Raw genomic sequence first — 23,089 nt, forward strand, 5'->3', positions numbered from 1 at the left:
AAGTACTGAAACTTTCTTAAAGGTTTTTTATTAAAATTTGAACAAAAAATCTTTACGTGATTAAAATAACAGAATTATACTTGGAAAAAACCTAATATATCTTTAAAAATCAGTTTCAGTTAACTGGTGACCACACACACTAAATGCCCTAATCATAATTGTATTGTTATATGGCATCACAATATGGCAGTGTTAAAGTTGCTTGGGTGCCTTAACTTTGCATTCTCATATTTTAACTAGGGCTGTGAATTGGAGTTAACTCAAGTGGTTAACTCAAAACAAATTACCTGGATTAAAAAAATTAATTGTGATTAATCGCACTGTTAATAATAGAATACCAAATGAAATTTATTAATATTTTGGATGTTTTTCTACATTTTCAAATATGTTGATTTCAATTACAGCACACAGCACAAAGTATACAGTGCTCACTTTATATTATTATCTTTGATTACAAATATTTGCACTGTAAAATGATAAAACAAATAGTATTTTTCAGTTCACCTCATACAAGTACTGTAGTGCAATCTTTGTCGTGAAAATGCAACTTACAAATGTAGATTTTTTTTACATAGCTGCACTCCAAAAGAAAACAATGTAAAACTTTAGAGCCTACAAGTCAACTCAGTCCTACTTCTTGTTCAGCCAATCACTAAGATAAACAAGTTTGTTTACATTTACAGGAGATAATGCTGCCCTCCTCTTATTTACAATGTCATCAGAAAGTGAGAACAGGGCATTTGCATGGCACTTTTGTAGCTGGCATTGCAAGGTATTTACGTGCCAGATATGTTAAACATTCATATGTCACTTCATGCTTCGGTTACCATTCCAGAGGACATGTTTCCATGCTGATGACACTCGTTAAAAAAAAAATGCATTAATTAAATTTGTGATTGAACTGAATATCCCAAAATATTTAAATAAATGGTATTCTATTCTTCTATTATTGTTTAACAGTGTGATTAAAACTGCAATTAATCATGTTTTTTTAATCTCGTGATTAATTGCGATTAATTTATTTAATCATTTGAAAGTCCTAATTTTAACATGTTTGGATTTCTTCTAAAATGTAACCTTAATCTTGAATTTCCTTGGTTTGTAGTGCTTGGATTTGGAATACTTACAACATGCCTCTAATATTTTCTGCTCTTAAATTACAGTTATACTCAACCTAAACTCCAGTTCAATGTCATTTTTTCTCGTGGAATAGATAAAAACTTGAATGATTCCTTGAGTCATGATATTTGGCAATTAGAAACTTTGTTGACAAAAAATTGTACACCAAATGTAATTCTGTCTTAAAAAGAAAATGCATCAGACTTTGAAAACAAGAATGAAAATCTGGGAAAGTAATTAAACTACTAGAATCCAAAACCCCATGCTGTTGCATCAGTGTGGCAATTGAGCCAAGTAATCCACCATCTGAGCAGTCTCCTTCTTATAGCCAGTGAAATTGTTGCATGCCAATTAGCTGTACAGTAAGGTAGTGATTACCTCTGATATCATGATCTAGGAGTCTTGGCATGGCATAGATACATGTCTTGGTGTTGTATGGATGTAATTTGTCAAAAAGTAAAAAGTCAAAATGACTGAGAACTTCGATACCACACCGCAAATCCCCGTAATGATTGAACTTGTTGATATTATGAACAAAAAGAGCTCCCAGCCATGCTTGTAGCTCTTTCCATGGCTTCACACCAACTCAACAGACATTGTAGCCTTGAGTGACACACTGTGACAATACTGGAATTTTATTGTATAGATAAGAAATCTCAAGGTAAATGCAGAAAAGTCACAGCAAAGTTCTCTTACAGTATTAGGGCTTGGCACCTGACCAAAATGACCAATGAGGAGACAAGATACTTTCAAAAGCTGGGAGGAGGGAGAGAAACAAAGGGTCTGTGTGTCTGTCTGTATGCTGCTTTTGTCGGGGATAGACCAGGAATGGAGTCTTAGAACTTTTAGTAAGTAATCTAGCTAGGTATGTGTTAGATTATGATTTCTTTAAATGGCTGAGAAAAGAATTGTGCTGAATAGAATAACTATTTCTGTCTGTGTATCTTTTTTGTAACTTAAGGTTTTGCCTAGAGGGACTCTCTGTGTTTTGAATCTAATTACCCTGTAAGGTATCTACCATCCTGATTTTACAGAGGGGATTTCTTTACTTCTATTTACTCCTATTCCTATTAAAAGTCTTCTTGTAAGAAAACTGAATGCTTTTTCATTGTTCTCAGATCCAAGGGTTTGGGTCTGTGGTCACCTATGCAAATTGGTGAGGTTTTTTATCCAACATTTCCCAGGAAAGGGCAGGGGTGCAAGTGTTGGGAGGATTGTTCATTGTTCTTAAGATCCAAGGGTCTGGGCCTGTAGTCACCTAGGCAAATTGGTGAGACTTTTTACCAAACCTTGTCCAGGAAGTGGGGTGCAAGGTTTTTGGGAAGTATTTTGGGGGGAAAGACGTTTCCAAACAGCTCTTCCCCAGTAACCAGTATTTGTTTGGTGGTGGTAGCGGCCAATCCAAGGACAAAGGGTGGAATATTTTGTACCTTGGGGGAGTTTTTGACCTAAGCTGGTAAAGATAAGCTTAGGAGGTTTTCATGCAGGTCCCCACATCTGTACCCTAGCATTCAGAGTGGGGGAGGAACCTTGACAACCTGTTATTCGTGTGGGGTGATAATCCCCATAGAAATGCCTATAAAGAAATAAAATAAGAGTAGCATCAGTTGTGAGGAGACTTGTTCTTAAAATATGAATTTTAACTTGACAATGCACTTTTTAAATACAGATTGGTAAACTTCATATTAGCATTTCAGGCTAGATGTCACAGTGGTCCCTTCTGGTCTTATAGTCTATGAATCTATGAAATTTGCTATGCAGATTTTGTTAAGTATTACATTAAGTGTGGTTCCATGATTACATTATGCTGGAAACATGGGTAGGAATTGTTTCAAATACATTTTTACTTTCGGTTCTGAAGTATTATGACTACAGTTTTGTTTTTGAAGAAGACCCATACATCTCACATAAGAATTTGAACTCTACTGGAAAAGATTCAGTCTGAGTTTTAGTAGGCATAGCAGTCTGAGAGAATTAATGTAGCAAGGGCTGTTATTTTTCTGAGGATGCCTGCTGACAATCTCCTACTGTACAATTTGTTTTGAAAGCATGTGTTTTAGTACTCAATCAATTAAAAAACCTGCAGGATGACAAAAATGTCAAACATTAGATGAATAAGACTATTGACATCTGTTAAATAGACCAATTACTTTATTTTGATTCCTTGTTTTTACAGGGGAAGATTCATAGATATTTAGGTCAGAAGGGACCATTATGATAATCTAGTTTGACCTCCTGCACAACGCAGGCCATAGAATTTCACCCACAACTCCTGCGAAAAACCTCTCACCCATAAATAATACAGCTAGGAAAATATATATAAATTAGATGCAAACCTGAGGTAGCAAAGTGCAAGACTGTTTTACAGCCACATTCTCTACTGATACTTTCATGTTGCAAGTAATATGTAGGGTTTAATTCATTTTTTCAAAATAGGTAACTAATTACAAAAAGGTATTTTAGATCTGCATAGCTCACTTTTTTTAACAAGATATAAATGTTCATAACAAATGAATACAAAAATTGATATGATTGGAAGACTTTTTTGGATCTTCAGATTTACCAGTCCAGATTGAGGGGTTGCTGGTTTTTGTTTGAAATTGATGGACAGCAGCATGAACAAAATTGTAATCAGATTTTTGAGAACCAAAGGCTTGTTTCTCACTCCTCTCTCTTTCAGATTGGTCTTTTGCCTCCAATAGTGAGACATTCTTCCAGGATCTGAAGACTTAACTATCGCCATCTGATGACTGACCTGGAGTATAAGGCTAATAAAAACATACCAATGTAACCCATTTTTATATATTTGCTTCACTAAAGTATTGCTGAGTCTGCTTGTTAGTTTTGAATCCTGGAATCTGTTCCTCTTAAAGGGCTAGCATTTGGCAATTCCCCCTAACGGGACTGATCTGGCATTGTACACAGGTAAATGCCAAATGCCCACTTCCTCCCTACTGTCTTCTTGTGCTCCCCTATTTAAGATTTCATTGTATTTTTAAAAGTGACCTTTATGGTTGCAAAAGAAACCTTCAGATGTGAACTCAGGTATAGCAATAATGTAGTGCTGTTATCCTGAGCCTGCATAGAGACTGAAACAATAACTTGGAAAGGTGTGAACTTCCTCTATTGGCACTACATTTAATTGTAACGTCCATCAGCTTTCTATTAAATACATTTTCCCCACCTGGGGGTTTTTCACCTTCCTCTGCAGCATGGGGCATGGGTTACTTGCTGATTTAAAACTAGTATAAATGGTGGATTCTCTGTAACTTGAAGTCTTTAAATCAGGATTTGAGGACTTCAGTAACTCAGCCAGAGGTTATGGGTCTATTACAGGAGTGGGTGGATAAGATTCTGTGGCTTGCAATGTGAAGGAGGTCAGACTAGAGCAGTGGTTCTCAAACTTTTGTATTGGTGACCCCTTTCAAACAACAAGCCTATGAGTGCAACCCCCCCCCTATAAATTAAAAACACATTTTATATTAAACACTATTATAAATGCTGGAGGCAAAGCAGAGTTTGGGGGTGGAGGCTGACAGCTCATGACCCCCTGAGGGGTCGTAATCCCCAGTTTGAGAACCCCTGGACTAGAGGATCATGATTTTCCCTTCTGGCCTTAGATTCTAGCCTGTCCACACCTACCATGATGTTAGGAACCATGTGCTAACCATATGTATATATGTGAACACAATTACAATTTTTGGTAAAAGCAGTAGTGTAGTCAGAAACTTATACTTTTAATTGTATCTTCTGCACCCTTGTTAGTAGATTTTTAAAAATACTAGAATACCTCTAAACAGTAATGTGAGAACTTGTTCTTAAACAACTTCCTGCTGTAGTTGTAGCACCGTCTTTTTCCAGTTATACTTTCTAGATTTCTTTGTAGGATTCCTACTCTCAAGACTGGTGTATTGTGAAACCTATGATAGCCACAGGGGCTGCAACTCTACTCATTGTATTATGGAGTCTTTCAATGTACAATTATAAAGGTTATTCTGCAGTAGTTTGTCCATTTAATCTAAAAGCTATTGACAGCTTTAAGAACTCTGAAGCTTTAATCTTCAACATTGTAACATTACTGCAGCAGAGTGACTTGGGCGAAGTTTGGAGAGAGGTTTAGCCATTTTAATGTTCAGACTATTTTTCATTTGAAATGTTGATATTCAGAGTTCATAGAATGATAGAATATCAGGGTTGGAAACTTTCTGGTCATGCAAACTATTAACCTACAATTTAGGCTGCTTCTGCTACAGTATTCAGATATTCTGGCAGACATATATATAAAATGAAACTACACTATGGTTTTTCTCTCCTGTTTTTCTTATTTTTTTGCTACCCCTTTTTCTTGCTAAGGGAAAAAAGACCACTTAACTGTTAAAATCATCAAGGGTTCATTTTAACACACTGGACTAGTAATAAAGAAAATATAACTTAAAAACCAGTGAAAAACTCACTAATATTTCCAGATTCTTCTTGCTGAGTTTAGAAAATTGGCATCTATTGTAAAAAATAGCTTGCTAGCTGGCCGGAACTGGAATTAAAAAAACCCTAACTATATAATATAGAATGTGTGTGGGGCTGAGGCTGCAAGGAAAATGGACAGCATTTGTAGCTTGTGGAGTGTGTTCTTCTCTTGAGGTGCCAGTGGAACTCCTATTACATTCATGAGCACCACACAAGAATCAAACTCCCAAAAGAGCATGTCTGGGTTTTTGACTCTGCCTGTTTATGAGCAGTGCTTGGATCAAGAAAAAAAAAGATGGAGAAACCTAACTGCTAAACTAGCAGACAGTGTTAATTTTCCAGGAAATTCAGAACATTAAGACAGATTAAACATTTACTTTTAATTACTGGAGTTATGCTGGCTGAATGAAAATAACTGACAAAGAATTAAAACATTCAGTTCTTATGTAATTTCTCAACAGGAAAATCATCTCTATTAGCAGTTATTGAGTATTAATATTTTTATTTGATCCTTTTGGCTTCCAAAGCAAAGTGTATGGCAAAACGTCTGCTTCACATTTTTACAGTAAAATGGTAAATGCTTCTTAAATAAAAATATCAAGGATCAAGCTGTAAAACCTGCAGAATTTTTGAAGACCAAATCTTCCATTAAATTTTCTACTCATTTGCTGCTTCTCTGTACGGGAACAAATGGTGTTTTATTCATCAGATAGATCTCTTTTGGGGTCCTTCCATCAGCTTTATGGAGGCTAGTAATTTGGTATCTCAATTTCTTCCTCTGTTTTATTAAATTATTGTAAGATTCAACATAAATAGAAGGAAAGAAGCATTCGGTAATATGGTGGAAACTTAAGTATATTTTCATTTAAGTTATTGATCCTTTAGTGACCTGTTTTTCTAACTTATTTAAATTTTAATGTTTTCTTTTTTTCTAAAATAATTAAAAATCTGAAGTTTTCCTACTTGTGTCAAGAGATCCCTAGGAGCTATTTTGGTACTGCTAACTAAGCAATAATTCTTATTTCAATTAGCTGCCTGGGTTTTTTGGTAGGAAGCAATAGACCATTGTGTGTATTATTCTGTGCAAAACAAACTGACACATATCAAGAGGTTGGTTGTGAACTGTGTTTTGTTCCTTCTTTTCTAAACACAGGGTATCTTAGCTAACTAATTATGTTTTCAAAATATTAAATGGATAATACATCCTAACTACAGAGAGAAAATAAATGTAAAATAGGGGTAAAAAAGGACAAAGAAAGAAATACAGTATAATCAATCTTTAATGGAGAACAAGGGAAAGATGAGCAGTGCATGGATAGAGAAGGAATTGTACTGTATTAGTCTTTTAACAACCAAAAAGATAACTTACCTGCAAAACTTTAATTTAGTTAAGTAGAGTTAACTTTGCACTTTTCAGAAGTTGGCATGGGAGATCACCACTGGATTACAGATGGATAGTTGGAACATCCATTCCCTAGATAAAAGGGATTAAATGGATTGAGATCAGAGGTGGGGACTTCAAAACAGGGAGCTGACAGGCTGGCAAAGTGAAGAGGGCAACAATGAAGGGAAGATGGTTAGCTTCTTGGGTGGTTGTGTCCTAGGACTCAGGATATCACTGAGAGGTTCTTGTGTTTACTGCAGCCCTCCTTTCTTTCTACACCTCAAAAAAAGAAAAAAATGTATGTGTATTTACCTACAAACACATTTGCTTACTAATACGAGTAGGAATCCACAGTTTTAGTCACGGGAGATTGCTGGTAACTTAGTACTAAAGGATTAAATAATTAAAGTTGAACTATATTGCCAAACTCCATTTATTCATTCATACAAATTATTCAAAAGATACATATCTTTTGCAAACAATTTCCAAATGCATGTCTGCTTCAGTCTTTTTTTATGAGTCAGTAGTGCTGCCAAGTCTGATACTGCTACAGCTACACTAACTCCTCTGAATGATTCAAATAATAAATAGGTTCTGTGTTGTTTCACTCTGAAATTAAAATTTATCTGGTACTTTGGTCCAAAAAGTTTGGTGTTTTAGACTCTGCTACAAGAAGTGTCTGCATAATTACCACATCATCTAAATCAGTGATTCTCAACTTTTCTGGATTACTGTACCTTTTTCAGGTGTCTGACTTGGGGTTGCCAACTTTCTATCTGCAGAAAACTGAACACCCTTGCCATGCCACACCATTCCCCTTCTCTGAGGCCATGCCCCCCCCGCTCCCTCCATCTCTACCTGTCTCCATCTGTCACTCGCTCTCCCCGACCCTTGCTCAGTCTCTCATTTTCACTGGGCAGGGGGTTGGGGTGTGAGGGTGGGTGGGTGAGGGCTCTGGGGTGGGCCCAGAGATGAGGGATTTGGGATGCAGGAGAGAGCTCTGGGCTGGGGCAGGGAGTTGGGGTGCAGGAGGGACTGAGGGCTCTGGGTGGGGGTGTGGCTCAGGGGTGTGGCCAGGGATGAGAGGTTTGGGGTGCAAGAGAAGGCTCCAGGTTACGGTGTTGGAGGGGGTATGGGCTCTGAGCTAGGGGTGCAGACTCTGGGGTGGGGCCATAAATGAGGGGTTCAGGGTATGGGACAGGGATTGGGGCAAGGGATTGGGGTGCAGGGGGGTGAGGGCTATGGATGTGGGTTCTGGGGTGGGGCTGGGGTTTGTCGTGCAGGAGAAGGCTCTAGGCTGGCTCAGGTTGGGGTGCGAGAGGGAGTGCAAGCTCTGGTCTGGGGGTGTGGGCTTGGGTGGGTCCAGGGATGAGGGGTTTGGGGTGCAGGAGAGGGCATGGGGTGGGACACAGGAGGGGATGAGGGGTGCAGGCTCCGGGCGACGCTTACCTGAGGTGGCTCCCAGGATCTCTCTCCGCCTCCTAGGCGGATGCGCCACCACATGGCTCTGAGCGCTGCCTGCGCCTGCAGGCACCACCTCCTCAGCTCCCATTGCCCATGGTTCCAGGCTAATGGGAGCTGCTGAATTGGCGCTGGGGGCAGAGGCAGCACGCAGAGCCCCCATGGCCGCCCCTATGCCTAGGAGCTGGAGGGAGATGCCAGCAGCTTCCCAGGAGCTGCATGAAGGTGCGTAGGGAGACTGCCTGCGCTGCCAACTTGACTTTTAACAGCAGTGCTGATCAGAGCCGCCAGGGTCCCTTTTCGACTGGGCATTCTGGTCAAAAACCAGAGATGGGGCAACCCTAATCTGATTTTTGTCTTATGTACCCCAATTTTCACCTCACTTAAAAAAAATTACTTGTTTACAAAACCATACATAAAAATACAAAAGTGTCACAGCACAATATTAGTGAAAAATTGCTTACTGTCTCATTTTACCATACAATTATAAATCATTTGGAACATAAATATTGTACTCACATTTCAGTGTATGGTATTTAGAGTAATATAAACAAGTAATTATATGAAATGTTAGTGTACTGACTTTTCTTGTGCTTTTATATAGCCTGTTATAAAACTAGGCAAATATCATCTAGATGAGTTGATATACCCCCTGGAAGACCTCCTCATATCCCTGGTTGAGAACCACTGATCTAAATTCTTCTAACATTGGAGTTAACAGGAGTATATTGCATTTAACTTAATAATTTGATAAAGGTTGTCATTCAGCCTTCCACAAAAGAAATTATTTTTCTACTTGTTCAGAGACTCTAGGCCCAAAGTTTGCAACAAAATTGTTTTATATAAGGACGTTATTTGGGGAGTGAAAAGCAGATGAAATGTTTTCAGAAGTAAGTAACCAGACATTATTTTTCCTTCTAGAAAAGCTGATTGCTTATCAACGGGAATTTCATGCTTTAAAGGAACGTCTTCGCATTGCTGAGCATAGGACCCTGCAGCGTTCCTCTGAGCTAAATGCCATCTTGGAGCAATTCAGACGTGCAGTAGCAGAAACAAATGGAAGTAAGGATGCATTAAACAATTTTTCAGGTACAGGCCATGATACAGGGTTTTTTTATGCTTAACGTTTTACGTCTTTAGATTACTGATGTCTATTGTATATAATTATTAAAAGAAAATATCCTAAAAAACCAAATGCTTGAAAACCATCCAACAGTGCATATAGCTAGTTTATATAAACATGTTCTTATCTCTGGTACCTCTCCCCCTTCCTTCATCCTCCTTTCCCTCTGTTTGTTATATTCACTCATTGTATCATATTTTAAATTAGATTGTAATCTCTTCAAGGACTATATACTTGTTCAAGTGCCTAGTAAAATAGGTTTGGGGTTTCTGGGTGCTATTCAGTACAGGTGGTCGGGCAGCAATTTGTATAATATTTTTACACATTTTAAGCTAAAACTGATGAGCAACTTTAAAAAAAAAAAAAAAAAGGGAACTAGTAATCAATCCATGCAAAGGTTAAAAGTAGAATGAAATCCTCTTTACCTGCCAGGATCTGATTTGGGGAGTCTGTGTTTCTAAAGTTTGCCTTTTAAGCAATGCAAAGCATAGTAAATAGCAGCAAACATTTGTTAACCTTTTCTTCAAAACTAATAATTAAATATTTAAAAATAATTACCTCTTATTCCTTTTCATCAAATTATGAAGCAAATCCTCAAAATTAACAAGAGCTGTATATGGAAAGATTATTAGCTTGTAGCCTAGCACAAACATATTGTAACAGTTTTGTCACTGTTTCTGTTTTGAAATATATTCCCCTGACGTTGAGATTTAACTTGTCTCTAAAAAGTCAAAATTGCCAAAAATAATTTTGTTCCAAAGGACCTCAGTCTAGCTAATTAAACCAATACTCCCTGATTTTTTTCATGTGAGAGAAGTACACCTAAAACAAATATTATTTGAGGTCTGCTGTCACTTCCTAGTTCTACTATAGAACGTTGAAAAACTTGGACAAGTAGTGCCTTTTATAGAAAGATGAATCTACTCCGTATTCTACAGCTCATGTTTTAGGTCCTCCAGCCAGGTACTGATTAAAAAGTTGTCCCTCAATATGTTAATGCCTCACTCTTCTGGATTTTAGGTAGCCACCTGGGATTCTAGGAGCACTGGGGACATTACTTTTTAAAATCTGCATGTAACATATCTTGTGATTTTCTTTCTGATGTGTACGTTGCCGTTGTTAGCCATGTCATTGTGATATCAACATTGGACTATTGCAATGCATTCTCCATAGTGGTTTAAGACTGTAGAACATTTAGAAGCTAGAGATCATGCAGAATTAGAGATGTCCCTGAGCCATAAAGTTTGGATCTGGATCTTAATCTGAACTTTCACGAAGTTCAGAGATGGTTGGATCTGGAGTTTTAGTTCGTGTTTGTCTTTATGTAAAATGTATTGGCCTTTTTGTACAGAATGTTTGGCCATAAGAAATCATATTATACCAGTTCTCCAAAGACTGCACTGTCTTTTTCTGTTCACTTCTTGGTGCAATTAAAAATAGTAATATATATCTTTAAAACTCAATATGGCTTCAGCATAGTTGCCTGAAAGATAGTCTCCCCTTCCGTGTGCTGTCCTGCCTTCTTAAGTCAGTTGTGGTATTCTCACTAACAATCTCAGATTTGAACGAATGGTGGCAGTGTGTTTTAGCTGGAGAACCTTCTACTCTGTAATTCACTTACCGCATTGGTTTGACAGAACCCAAGTCGAGACTTTTTGGACACAACATAAAGACTAACTCTTCACTGTGACTTTTTCCTGGGGGATGTATGGGCTAGGTATAATTATTTTTAACATTGTAATTTTGGGATTGTTGCCTCTTATTTTGGGTTGACACTGGTTCACGAATTCTTGTGTTAAATTTAATGAATTGTAAATGTGCCAGAGATTACTATGATAGGTATATTTTAAATAAAATATAAATTCTCAAATCTATATTGTATTTGGTTAGTACCTTAGATCTAGAAGGAATCCAAATTGCTTTACAGATCTTATCATTCATCCACCCTGGAATACATTTGGGTGAACTTCCACGTCTACTTCTGCAATTGAAACTGCAGAGAAAATTTTGGCAGGAAGAGTGTAATCACTCAAATTGGAATTTAGCCCACACATGGAAGCTAACATCTCTACTCATTGCACTTTGTACAAGGGCCTTTTCAAGACTATAAGTAGTCAGGAGTTTAGTTTTAGATTTAATCCAAAAAAAGGTATCTCCAGTTGTATAGGAAACACTGGTTCATTTCAACATCCCAGGAAAGAGTGATATCTACTGAGTCACCATCACTTCTAAGGTAGGTAGGTTTTCTTTGGAAGTCTCCCAACCAGTTTCTGACCTGATCTTTATGAGATTCATGAGATCTCAAAGGTCAATATGAGGTGCTATGGTTTTTTTTTCTAATTAAAAAAATTGGCTACGGTTTTCATATTTGATTTAAGAGAGTTGACACATACTGGCAAGGGAATTTCAAAGCTGATATTTATGTTCCATTGTGGAAACATCTTTAGAACTGGTTTAACTTTCGTATTTAACTGTAGTAAATAATTTATATGTCTACTTTTGTTAGGTGTATCTGTTTTTATTACAAAAGGTATATCCAAATTTAATCCCTGGACCGTTGCACCGTATACTCTGTGAAGTCCTATTTCTGTGCAATATATTTGGGTGCAATGTATGTAAAAATGTGCATGCAATTTTAAAGTTATTTATTTGAGGATTAAATTGTTGCTTGAGCTCCTGTGAGAATAGATACAGATTATTTTGAATGTTTGGGGTATAATAAGCCCAATATACTGTATAATATGAAGACACATCCAAGGTAAAAATTTATGGAGGATTCTACTCAAGGTGAGTTATTTCCTCTTTGTCATTGGTCATAGCACACTGTAACTCACACGCGATGATGTATGATGTTCCTGTTTCCAGAAAACTGTTAAAAATCAATCTTGTTCATAACTCTTTTAAAAATTAAAAACAGAAAAGGTTTTACTTCTTGGTACGCAAATCTTAAAAATGGTTCCTAACTCAAACAAAGCATGAATGAATGATCAGTTTTGGAATTGCATATGATTTATTCCTGCATAAACATGTAGCCTCTCTGATTAATTTTCTTCATTATTGGTTTTATATGTGTTTGCAGATGAAACACTGAAATTGTTAAAAGAGCTAATAAGCAGAAAATCTCTTCAAGTGCCGAATATCTATTACCATTTGCCTCATTTGTTGAAGAATGAAGGAAGCCTTCAGCCTTCTGTGCAGATTGGCCTGGGACGAACAGGCGGTATGCTGGCATTATTTAAATAATATTTATATATATTATAAACGTATATTATATATGTAAAATAATATATATTATATAAAAATAATATGTCTGAAGGACTTCCTAATTTTGTTTTGGTAATATCATAATTTAAAGTATTGTTTGGTAGCTGCAATTTTATTTGTACATCTCTTAGAACTCGCACTGAATCCAAGATAAAAGGAGTTGTCTTCAGTTTTGCTCTTTACTGCATAGTCCCAGATCACACACTACCCCCGGTGCTAAGGTATAGAATAAAAAGCACTTAATCTGGATCAAATTGTTTTATCTTTTAATGAGATTTATGAAAATTAACAAGGCATGGAAATAATACAGGCTCTGAAACTACTTTTCTGACACATCCCTTTGGCTACTCAGATATATAGGTAAATCGAGCATGGATTTAACTGTTTCAAAGTTCGTGTCTGGTGTTCCCACCAATGAATTCTAGTGTATAACTCAGAACACCTGGAATTATGGGTACCTAATGATAATTGGCTTGGTCCTTTCCATAAAAGTTGGACCTTGGTTGGAGGAGAAAAACACGTCTACTATTAGACTACATATTTTTACTCTTACTAATTCCTTATGCTTCGTAAATACAAAACAAGTGATTAATCCTCAAAAGTTCCGCTCCTTCATCAGTAGATCTTCACATAATTCCATTCTTGGAGCTGCAGTCCTTAAAGCAGATAAAGCCCAACCAGGGTCATATACTTGGAAGCATGTCTGCATGTCTATAAGGCATAAAGACCCCACATATTAATCCATATGTGTCTGTCTGCCTTTTGATCTGGAGCTGCTGATTCTCTCATAATGGAAGCTTCCTTGTTTTGATAGTAGTATTACAAGATAGTAGATAGATAGTAGTTAGTGTCTTCTTTTTTGTGTTCTGTGTGTTTGATTCTGTCCTTGTTATAACAAGATGCATGCCCATATATCAATGTGCAGAATCAAGTCTTATATTCACAGTCACACCCACTAACAAAATGGAAATACGTATTTTACATGTAGGGCCCTTCTAAATTCATGTCCGTGAAAAATGTGTCAGACTGTGAAATCTGATCTCCCCCATGAAATCTGGCCTTTTGTGTACTTTTTCCCTATACTATATTAGGGGGGAAAAGTATACAAAAGTACACAGTGTTTTTCAAACTGGGGGTCCTGACCCAAAAAAGACTGCAAGACTATTGTAAGGGGGTTGCGGTATTGCCACCCTTACTTCTGCACTGCCTTCAGAGCTGGGCAGCTGGAGAGCGGCACCTGCTGGCTGGGTGCTGAAGGCAGCACTGCCATCAACAGCAGTGCAGAAGTAAGGATGGAATGGTAGGGTGTATTGCCACCCTTACTTCTGCGCTGCTGCTGCTGGTGGCGCTGCCTTCAGAGCTGGCGTCCAGACATCTGCTCTCTGGCCGTCCAACACCAAAGGCAGCGCAGAAGCACAGGTGGCAATACTGCGACCCCCACCCCATATAGCCTTGTGACCCCCTCTTGGGTCAGGACCCCCAGTTTGAGAAATGCTGACTTAAGGGCTTTACAGGTTTGTATTTTTCTGTTTTAAAATACATATTCATGCTTTCTTACAACACCATGAAATTTAAGATTTAAATTTCTGAAACTGAAATTCAAGATTTTTAAATGCTATGACTCTGAAATTAAAAATGGATTGTGAATTTGGTAGGGCCTATTTATATGTATTTAACTAGCAAAGTGAAGGATTCAGACTTTCTTCCACCGGTTTAAGCCAACCATATATTATTTCAAAATTTAAATTGCAAAAAAAATTATTTAAAATCAAGTGTCCTAAAAACAGTAGAGAAATTAAGATTTGCTTCACCATCCTTCTCTTTTTCTGTTGTGCTTGCTGGATAGGCATTTCTACTCAATGCAAATTTAACATCACATACCTTTCTAGGAGATCTGTAGTTTGTAAGCACAAGAGGATGAGTTAAGAATGCCAATCAGCATTTTCAGCTCTAACCTGATTTTGTGTATTAAAGGTGAGATCCCTCTAAGTACAGCTGCTTCAGCACAGGGCCACGACACTTCCTCATTACTGCATCCAGTCCTACTCATCCCTTTTATTCCCCCCACCCATTCTGTTCCCAGTGGGAGAGCAGCCCTTTGTATTGGGGGTGGGCTAAGGAGCACGAAGATTGAACAGCCATGTGGAAGATAGGGATAGCATCAATGTGGTGGGAGTCAGAGTGATGGTATTTGGGGTAGTTTATGGGGAAGAAGAGGTTTTAATAAGTTTCTTCTGCAAATGTTGTTAAGTATTTTAATAAAAAAAAAACATAGATTAGTTTGTGAAAAACTGTTGTACTAAATTTGGAGACTAAACTCTGGAAAGGGATTTTAGTGTACTTTGTGTAAGTCTAAGTGCAACCTTAACTAACTGGTACCACAGTTGTATGCATCTTAACAATACACCTATATTAATACTGTGACACTTTCAGCATTTGCTTTTTTTTTTTTTTTGGGCAGGTGTGTTTAGTCTAAGAGTTGATGTTGTTACTATTAATTATATTCCCAAAGATACTGGTATGCTTTGAAATTGTTTTTGGTTACTGTGTTATCTCTTAATATTTTGAGTGTATTTCTGAATTAATGCTTTGTTATATAAAGACTTCTATATTGATTGTGTTTTTTTATTTATTTTCAGTTTCAATTGTAATGGGAATTCCCACCGTGAAGAGAAAAGTAAAGTCTTACCTTACAGAAACTCTTCACTCCCTTATTGATAAATTGTCTCCAGAAGAGAAACTGGATTGTGTTATGGTTGTCTTCATAGGAGAGGTAATCACTTATGTGTTTTTACATCATTAGTATCACATAGCAGTTTATTGTGCAATTTCTAAGAATTGTTTTGAATGTTTTACAAGGACAAATACATTGTTATAGAAAAATGTTTTTGATTTTGTGGTAGTGCATGAAGAGGCAGAATGTATGGTGCATGTGTTATATTGAGACACATCACATTGAAGTTGTGTGAGAGAAGGACTTTCTGCTCAATAGAGAGAAGGTGGAGGAAGGTACAGGGGATCCATCATTTTGCAGATCCTCTGGTGCTTGCTCCCACTGGTGATGGTGGCATGTATCGATGCTGGAGAGCACTACTGCAGCTATTTGGGTGAAGTAGCCTCTGCAGAGATCCAGCTTGGTGGGGAGAATTCCTCTCTTGTACATCATCCAAGTGCCTGATCCTCCTGCTTTGGGTACTGTGCTTAGGATTTTGTCCAAAATGCATAATAGCCTATTGACAAATGTTTTGCTGTTTTTATTTTTATGGACAATATGTTTCTTCTGCTAAAAGATCATTATTTTTGAACCTTGTCTTTTGGTGGACACCATTCAAACAGGATTCACTGGAGAGTTTGAAAGCTGATTTATTGTTGCTGATTACACTAGATGTTCTACCTCAGATCCTAAGGGCAACAGGGTCCCATTCTCTCTTAGGAATGATTTTATCAGTTGCTGCAAGGGTTGAAAATCTCTTTTTAGAAATGTGTGCTTTCCCTGGCAGATTGTGGTCTGAGTTATAGAATCTGGGAGAGTTTATAAAGGACTTATTCTTACTCCTCTAACTGTATAATTTACTCATGAAGCAGTGTGATCACCTCTGGGGCTCATAACCTGAATCCATTAGATATAGACAATTGTGAAAACGGTCTCTATTGTATGAGCCTACAATTGTATAGTGGCTCTATTTATTTTAACTTATATAAGCTAGAACCTTTCTATGAGTAAGTGCAGAGCCAAACAGACATGCAGATGGTTCTAGTTCTGTTATCAGAACACGCTGAGAATTCAGCAAACTCTAAGGCCTCCTTTTAAAAGTTTTAGATTACTCCTCTTCAAATGTTAAATTAGAACAACTTGGAAGTCAATTCTAGGTCATATTGCTCTCCATTTTTCCTGCCTGTCAACCATGACCATCAGTCTGGATATTACATTTGGTTAGCTCTCAATCTCCATAAGCTGCAGAAAATGTCCTTGGAGCATCTCATGCAGATTGATAAGAGTGTAAGTGAAATTAAGACAAAAATTCATAGTGAATTTATTGCTACATGCATTTTTTTCCTGCATTATATTAAAGACGATAAAATTACTTCTAGTTAATGTTTTTCTCATTTCAACCTATAAAATTTAGACACTTTCCTTTTCTATTTTGTTTTGCTGGGGTGGTGAAGAAGAGGGATTGTTCTCTGCTCTGAGGATAACAATTATCTGATATCCACTCTTTTCCAAAGGTAAAGAAAAGGAGTCGAGATCTGGGTTCAATTCTCAGTTCTACCACAGATATCCTGTGTGACTTTAAACACATCACATTTCCATACCTCTGTTTTTCATCTCTGAATCTGGGTAATTCTTCCCTTCTTCACAATGGTGATGAGGATGTGAAAATCATTCATATTTGTGAGGTGTTCCAAGATTCCGATTAATAAAAGCCACATACATGCCTGTAGATAAGCAAATTGCAAAATTTAAAACTGCAGCTATACTTTCTCTGGCAGAAGAGGGCTGGATGTGGCTTCATCTGGAGTCGGTCACTGGTGACCCATGTATCAGCTGTACTCAAGATGTTGTTTAGGAACAACACCATGAACTTCTCACACTCATCCTTGTGAGTTGTTGGCTCAGGAGTGAAAGATTAGGCTGAGAACCTGAATTTGAATCCCTGGCATGTCTAAGCATAGTGTACTTGCCACTGTAACTCTTGGACTGGCCTTGCTTTCCTTCCTTTCTCTTTTTTCCTCTTTCTTTACCATTCTTTTTGCTGTATTTTGTATTTTTCTTAAGATCCAGCTTCTTGTGGGCATAGTGTAAAATTTGCCTCAGGAAACTTTCCTTGACAACCAAAACTGTTTAAGAAATATTTCTCACTGAGCAAGCCAGGTATACTTCAACTTTTTGCCAGCTTCTGCAGGCTGGAATTGGTAGCTCTATTAGGAGTCTTGTTTGGTTATTTGAAGGATAGACCGCTACTGTTTAATTAAAAGCCTGATCTTGCACCACTAACGTCAGTGAGGATTTTGCCATTGATGTAATAGAAATATGATCAGGCTTCTGATGCACTGTTGGAAGCCTGCAACAAAAAACTTGTACAGCTACATCTAACAGAGAGGAAGATGGTGCCAAATATAACAGCTTACCATCTGTGGTAATTATGTCTGTAGCTCTGGGTCTTTCACTGCTTATTGATTTTATTTCATCCAAATATCAGTATATGGCAAAGCTAATTTTCCCAATAACTATACAGTGGCTATGCTGCCTCCACATCTCATTTGTCAGAAGTTTACTTCAGTAGCCAGACGATCCTTTTCTGCCATTCCCCGACCCCTTCATTGTTTCTCATTTTTTACCTGCATTTTATTTCAAAATCTTTTCTAGATGAATATTTTATGTTCATAAATGTAAAGGAATGACTGGAGTTGGGATCATCAGTTCTTTATATATACCTGTAAGCTAGTTATAGAGCAGGCAGATTCAGAATCTTTGCCTCTTCCCAGTCCTGGGCTGCGGTTATATAACTAGTGAAGCCCATAGGGGTTTTGCCACTAACTTCAAGAAGAGCAGGAGAGCATGCTTAGTAGCGAGGAAATGATTCAGCCATTAGGGTCTGCCTTCTCTGGGTAAGAAATTATGCCACCATCAAGTTGGTGAAGAATGAGATATACATTAGTTTATAAAGGGACATGGTCAACTTGAAAAACATTTCTGCCTACATTTTTTTACCTAGTTACAAGTAACACCTAAGATACTGTAATTGAAAATTCAATGGAAAAATATTTTTCTCTGCTTTTTCAGTTTTATTTTACCTCATCACCACCAGATTTGGTCTGTATAGGTCTGACCCCAGATTCTCCCCATGAGACACCAAAGTGGCAGTAGTACCAGCAGCTGGAGCTCCCTGCTTGTGAGGTCCATCCCTGGATTAGACAGTGATGCGAGCTGGACCCATGCAAGAGCTCTCCCCTTAATCTGGTTGATTATGTGAGGCAGAACACCCTCCATTGCAAAGGAGCAGCCCTTGAAAAACCCTTTTCTCTACAACAAGCACCAGAGGTGGGGGTGGCTGGAGCAGGGTGCCTGTCAGAGCGAGAGATCTGCATCTTCACTCATGTTTTGACAAATAACTTCTAATTCTTCAAGTGCAGCGCCCCTTCAAGAATGAGCACAGGAGGAGAAACCAGACCCGCTAAGCCCATGGCATCATTCTGCAGGGCTTCTCATGACAGTAAGGGGCACTCTCATAAGTATAAGAACATATCTTCTTTCAAGAGAAGGGATCCCTCCCTGACTCCATCCAAGTCTAGTGAGTCCTCATACGTGGTCCCTAAATACTTAGGCTCGGTTAAATCCTCCGATCATGAGGTCAAAGTGTGAAGGAAAAAGGGTCTGCTGATACCGATGTAGGTTCTGATTCATAAGCCTAAATATTGGCACCTCCTGACACTATTTAAGAGCTTCAAAGTAGACTCTTTGGTGGTATTGATCTCTCTCTCTCTCTGCAAGACCTGCCTCCTACACTGACCATGGATGTGCCAGAGCTGTCAGTCCCAACTACTGGCATGCCTTGGGCTCTGGGACTAACTGAAACTTGCCCCTCACTGTAGGATATCTGTACCCTGCCTTATCCTTGGTTTCCTTTTCTTTCGGGTCTCACCCTCCTGAGAAACATTGTGATACCAGAGGAGAAAACTACCTCGAGGAGATGGGAATGTTCCCCTCCTAAATCCTTAGGCAGAAGCTTTCACCCACTGGTACCAATGGCTCTGTTGGTTGAGCAGGAACCGGCCTTCTCTTTAGAGGAATTGGAGGCTCCAGACATTGCTTTATGCCCACACAGGGAGGTGAGTTCAGAGAGAGATTCAAGGCAATTCAGGTCTGTCCTTCACCTAGACATGACTACCCAAAGGACTGATGGTACCTGATCATAGAATCATAGAATACAGGGTTGGAAGGGACCTCAGGAGGTCATCTAGTCCAACCCTCTGCTCAAAGCAGCACCAATCCCCAACTAAATCATCTCAGCCAGGGCTTTGTCAAGCCTGACCTTAAAAACTTCTAAGGAAGGAGATTCCACCACCTCCCCTAGGTATAGCATTCTGGTGTTTCACCACCCTTCTAGTGAAAAAGTTTTTCCTAATATCCAACCTAAACCACCCCCACTGCACTTGAGACCATTACTCCTTGTTCTGTCATCTGCTACCACTGAGAACAGTCTAGCTCCATCCTCTTTGGAACCCCCTTTCAGGTAGTTGAAAGCAGCTATCAAATCCTCCCTCATTCTTCTCTTCTGCAGACTAAATAATCCCAGTTCCCTCAGCCTCTCCTCATAAGTCATGTGTTCCAGTCCCCTAATCATTTTTGTTGCTGTCCGCTGGACGTTTTCCAATTTTTCCACATCCTTCTTGTAGTGTGGGGCCCAAAACTGGACACAGTACTCCAGATGAGGCCTCACCAGTGCTGAATAGAGGGGAATGATCACATCCCTCGATCTGTTGGCAATGCTTCTATGTATACAGCCCAAAATGCTGTTAGCCTTCTTGGCAACAAGGGCACACTGTTGACTCATATCCAGCTTCTCGTCCACTGAAACCCCTAGGTCCTTTTCTGCAGAACTGCTGCCTAGCCACTCGGTCCCTAGTCTGTAGCGGTGCATGGGATTCTTCCGTCCTAAGTGCAGGACTCTGCACTTGTCCTTGTTGAACCTCATCAGATTTCTTTTGTCCCAATCCTCTAATTTGTCTAGGTCCCTCTGTATCCTATCCCTACCCTCCAGCGTATCTACCTCTCCTCCCAGTTTAGTGTCATCCGCAAACTTGCTGAGGGTACAATCTACACCATCCTCCAGATCATTAATGAAGATATTGAACAAAACCGGCCCGAGGATCGACCCTTGGGGCACTCCACTTGATACTGACTGCCTACTAGACATTGAGCCATTGATCACTACCAGTTGAGCCCAACAATCTAGCCAGCTTTCTATCCACCTTATAGTCCATTCATCCAGCCCATACTTCTTTAACTTACTGGCAAGAATACTGTGGGAGACCATGTCAAAAGCTTTTCTAAAGTCGAGGAACAACACGTCCACTGCTTTCCCCTCATCCACAGAGCTAGCTATCTCGTCATAGAAAGCAATTAGATTAGTCAGGTATGACTTTCCCTTGGTGAATCCATGCTGACTGTTCCTGATCACTTTCCTCTCGTCTAAGTGCTTCAGAATTGATTCCTTGAGGACCTGCTCCATGATTTTTCCAGGGACTGAGGTGAGGCTGACTGGCCTGTAGTTCCCAGGATCCTCCTCCTTCCCTTTTTTAAAGATGGGCACTACATTAGCCTTTTTCCAGTCGTCCGGGACCTCCCCCGATCGCCATGAGTTTTCAAAGATAATGGCCAATGGCTCTGCAATCACATCCACCATCTCCTATAGCGTTGATGCCGTGGGGGCCCTCTCAACCAGTCGACCCTTCATATTAGACCTAGTGGGGCCCATGGGATCCCTATGGCAGGCATCCTGATTCCATCCATGAGTTCTACCGTACCTCTCCCACTAGTCCCACGCAGGGCTCTTTGAGCAACTGTGACAGGTCAAATGTCTCGTGTGGTTCCCTCCCAAGAACTTTATCAGCAGCGTTCTTACAATGACAAACCTTTATATGAGAAATGGATCATTTTGTGACTAAGGGAGAAAAGCGTACAACACAAGCCAAAGTGAGGGCAGCAGCGGAAGTTCTAGCAAAATGCAGAAGCTGAAAATATGACAGCTTATTTCAAGCTGGGCTTTACGTGGAGTGGGTCCAGCGATGCACCGATGCCTCAATCTGTTTTATGGGGTGAAGTACTGGTGAACAACAGTGTATGGCCCTGCAAGCCACACCAGCATCTCGCAACAAGACACACTAGCTTAGTATCTAAACCCATAAAGTTTTTCCAGCGGAAGCTTAATGAGTTATAAGACACACACAAAACTTGTTGAAGTGTATAGCGCTGTTAATAGGAAGGCTTCTTGCCGTGTGGCTTTGTGCATTGCCAAAGATGGAAAGCCAATGACATAGGTGAGAAACAATAACTAGCTGCAAAGGATATGTGCGTGGTGATGGTAGGAGAGAAAGCAGCATCACAGCTAGATGTGATCCCATTTTCTAATGAGAGTTTCACGCTGTATTGTGGAGATGGCCACCGATGTAAAAGACCAGCTCCTAGAAAGTGTTAATCAGAGCCCATATTATTTAATTCAAATAGATGAGTCTATCAATATATCAAATGCTGCACAGCTACTCGGGTATATTTGTTTTTCTGTAGCAACAGAATTAAATGAGGATTTTCTGTTTTGGTGTCCACTTCCAACACAAGGAACTGGTGAAGAGTTTTTTAAACTATTAAATAATTTTGTCCAAGACACAGGCCTTGATTGGGGATGTTGTTTTGGATCGTTCTACGGGTGGTGAAACCTGTACCACAATGGGACCTCAACCTCATACTACTATCAGAACTTGCTAGACTACCATTTGAATCACTGCCCACATGTTCTATGACTTACCTTTCATGTTCTATGAAAGTTAACTTTTTAGTTGCCATCACAAAGGCCAGAAGGGTGAGTGAACTGAGAGCACTCACAGCTGACCTGCCTTATGCTATTTTTCATAAGGAGTATATTTCCTTTCACCTTCATCTGAAAATCGTCCCAAAAGTAGTTTTTTTCACATAAATCAACCTGTCCACTTACTGGTATTCTTCCCAAAATTTCATGCTTTCAATCAGGAGAGAAGACTTCGTTCTCTAGCTTGTTCTACCTACAAGGATGAAATGGATTAGAAAATCACCAAGGTTATTTCTCAGCTTAGCGGAATGGTCACAAGGACAGACATAGAGTCTCTGAGCAGATCATATGTGGATCTCCAGCTGCATCATTCTGTGTTACCAACTGATACATATACCTCCTTTGGATGGTGTGAGAGCCCATTCGAGAGCACAAGCAACCTCAATGGCATCTCTTTGAGAGGTACCTGTACTGGACATCAGTAGAGCGACTACCCAGAGCTCTATCCATACATTCATGAAACATTATGTATTTATTCAAGTGTCCTCTGCAGCTGTTGGGGCTGTAGTATTACAAGAACCTCTACCAACGGCATCCGTGCACTGCCTTCCTGTTAAAATACTGCCTATTAATCACCCATGTGTGGAATACACATAGGGACCAACTCTTGAAGAAGAAATGGGGGTTACTAACCTGTAACTGGAGGTTCTTCGAGATACATGTTTCCAGTATATATTCCACTATCTG

General features: G+C 39.1%; 1 protein-coding gene across 2 annotated transcripts in view; it reads left to right on the forward strand.

Annotated features, from left to right (window-relative positions):
- MGAT4A (alpha-1,3-mannosyl-glycoprotein 4-beta-N-acetylglucosaminyltransferase A) overlaps positions 1-23,089 on the forward strand; it is a 152,851-nt gene that overhangs the window by 50,965 nt on the left and 78,797 nt on the right. For both annotated transcript variants that reach the window (XM_084646887.1, XM_084646888.1), the window contains exons 3-5: positions 9,350-9,517; positions 12,631-12,771; positions 15,455-15,588. In XM_084646887.1, coding sequence (XP_084503013.1) covers positions 9,350-9,517; positions 12,631-12,771; positions 15,455-15,588 — 443 coding nt within the window. The remainder of the gene's footprint in view (positions 1-9,349; positions 9,518-12,630; positions 12,772-15,454; positions 15,589-23,089) is intronic.

Source organism: Lepidochelys olivacea, assembly GCF_965140295.1.
Source record: "Lepidochelys olivacea isolate rLepOli2 genome assembly, chromosome: 1".
Classification (NCBI taxonomy): domain Eukaryota; kingdom Metazoa; phylum Chordata; order Testudines; family Cheloniidae; genus Lepidochelys; species Lepidochelys olivacea.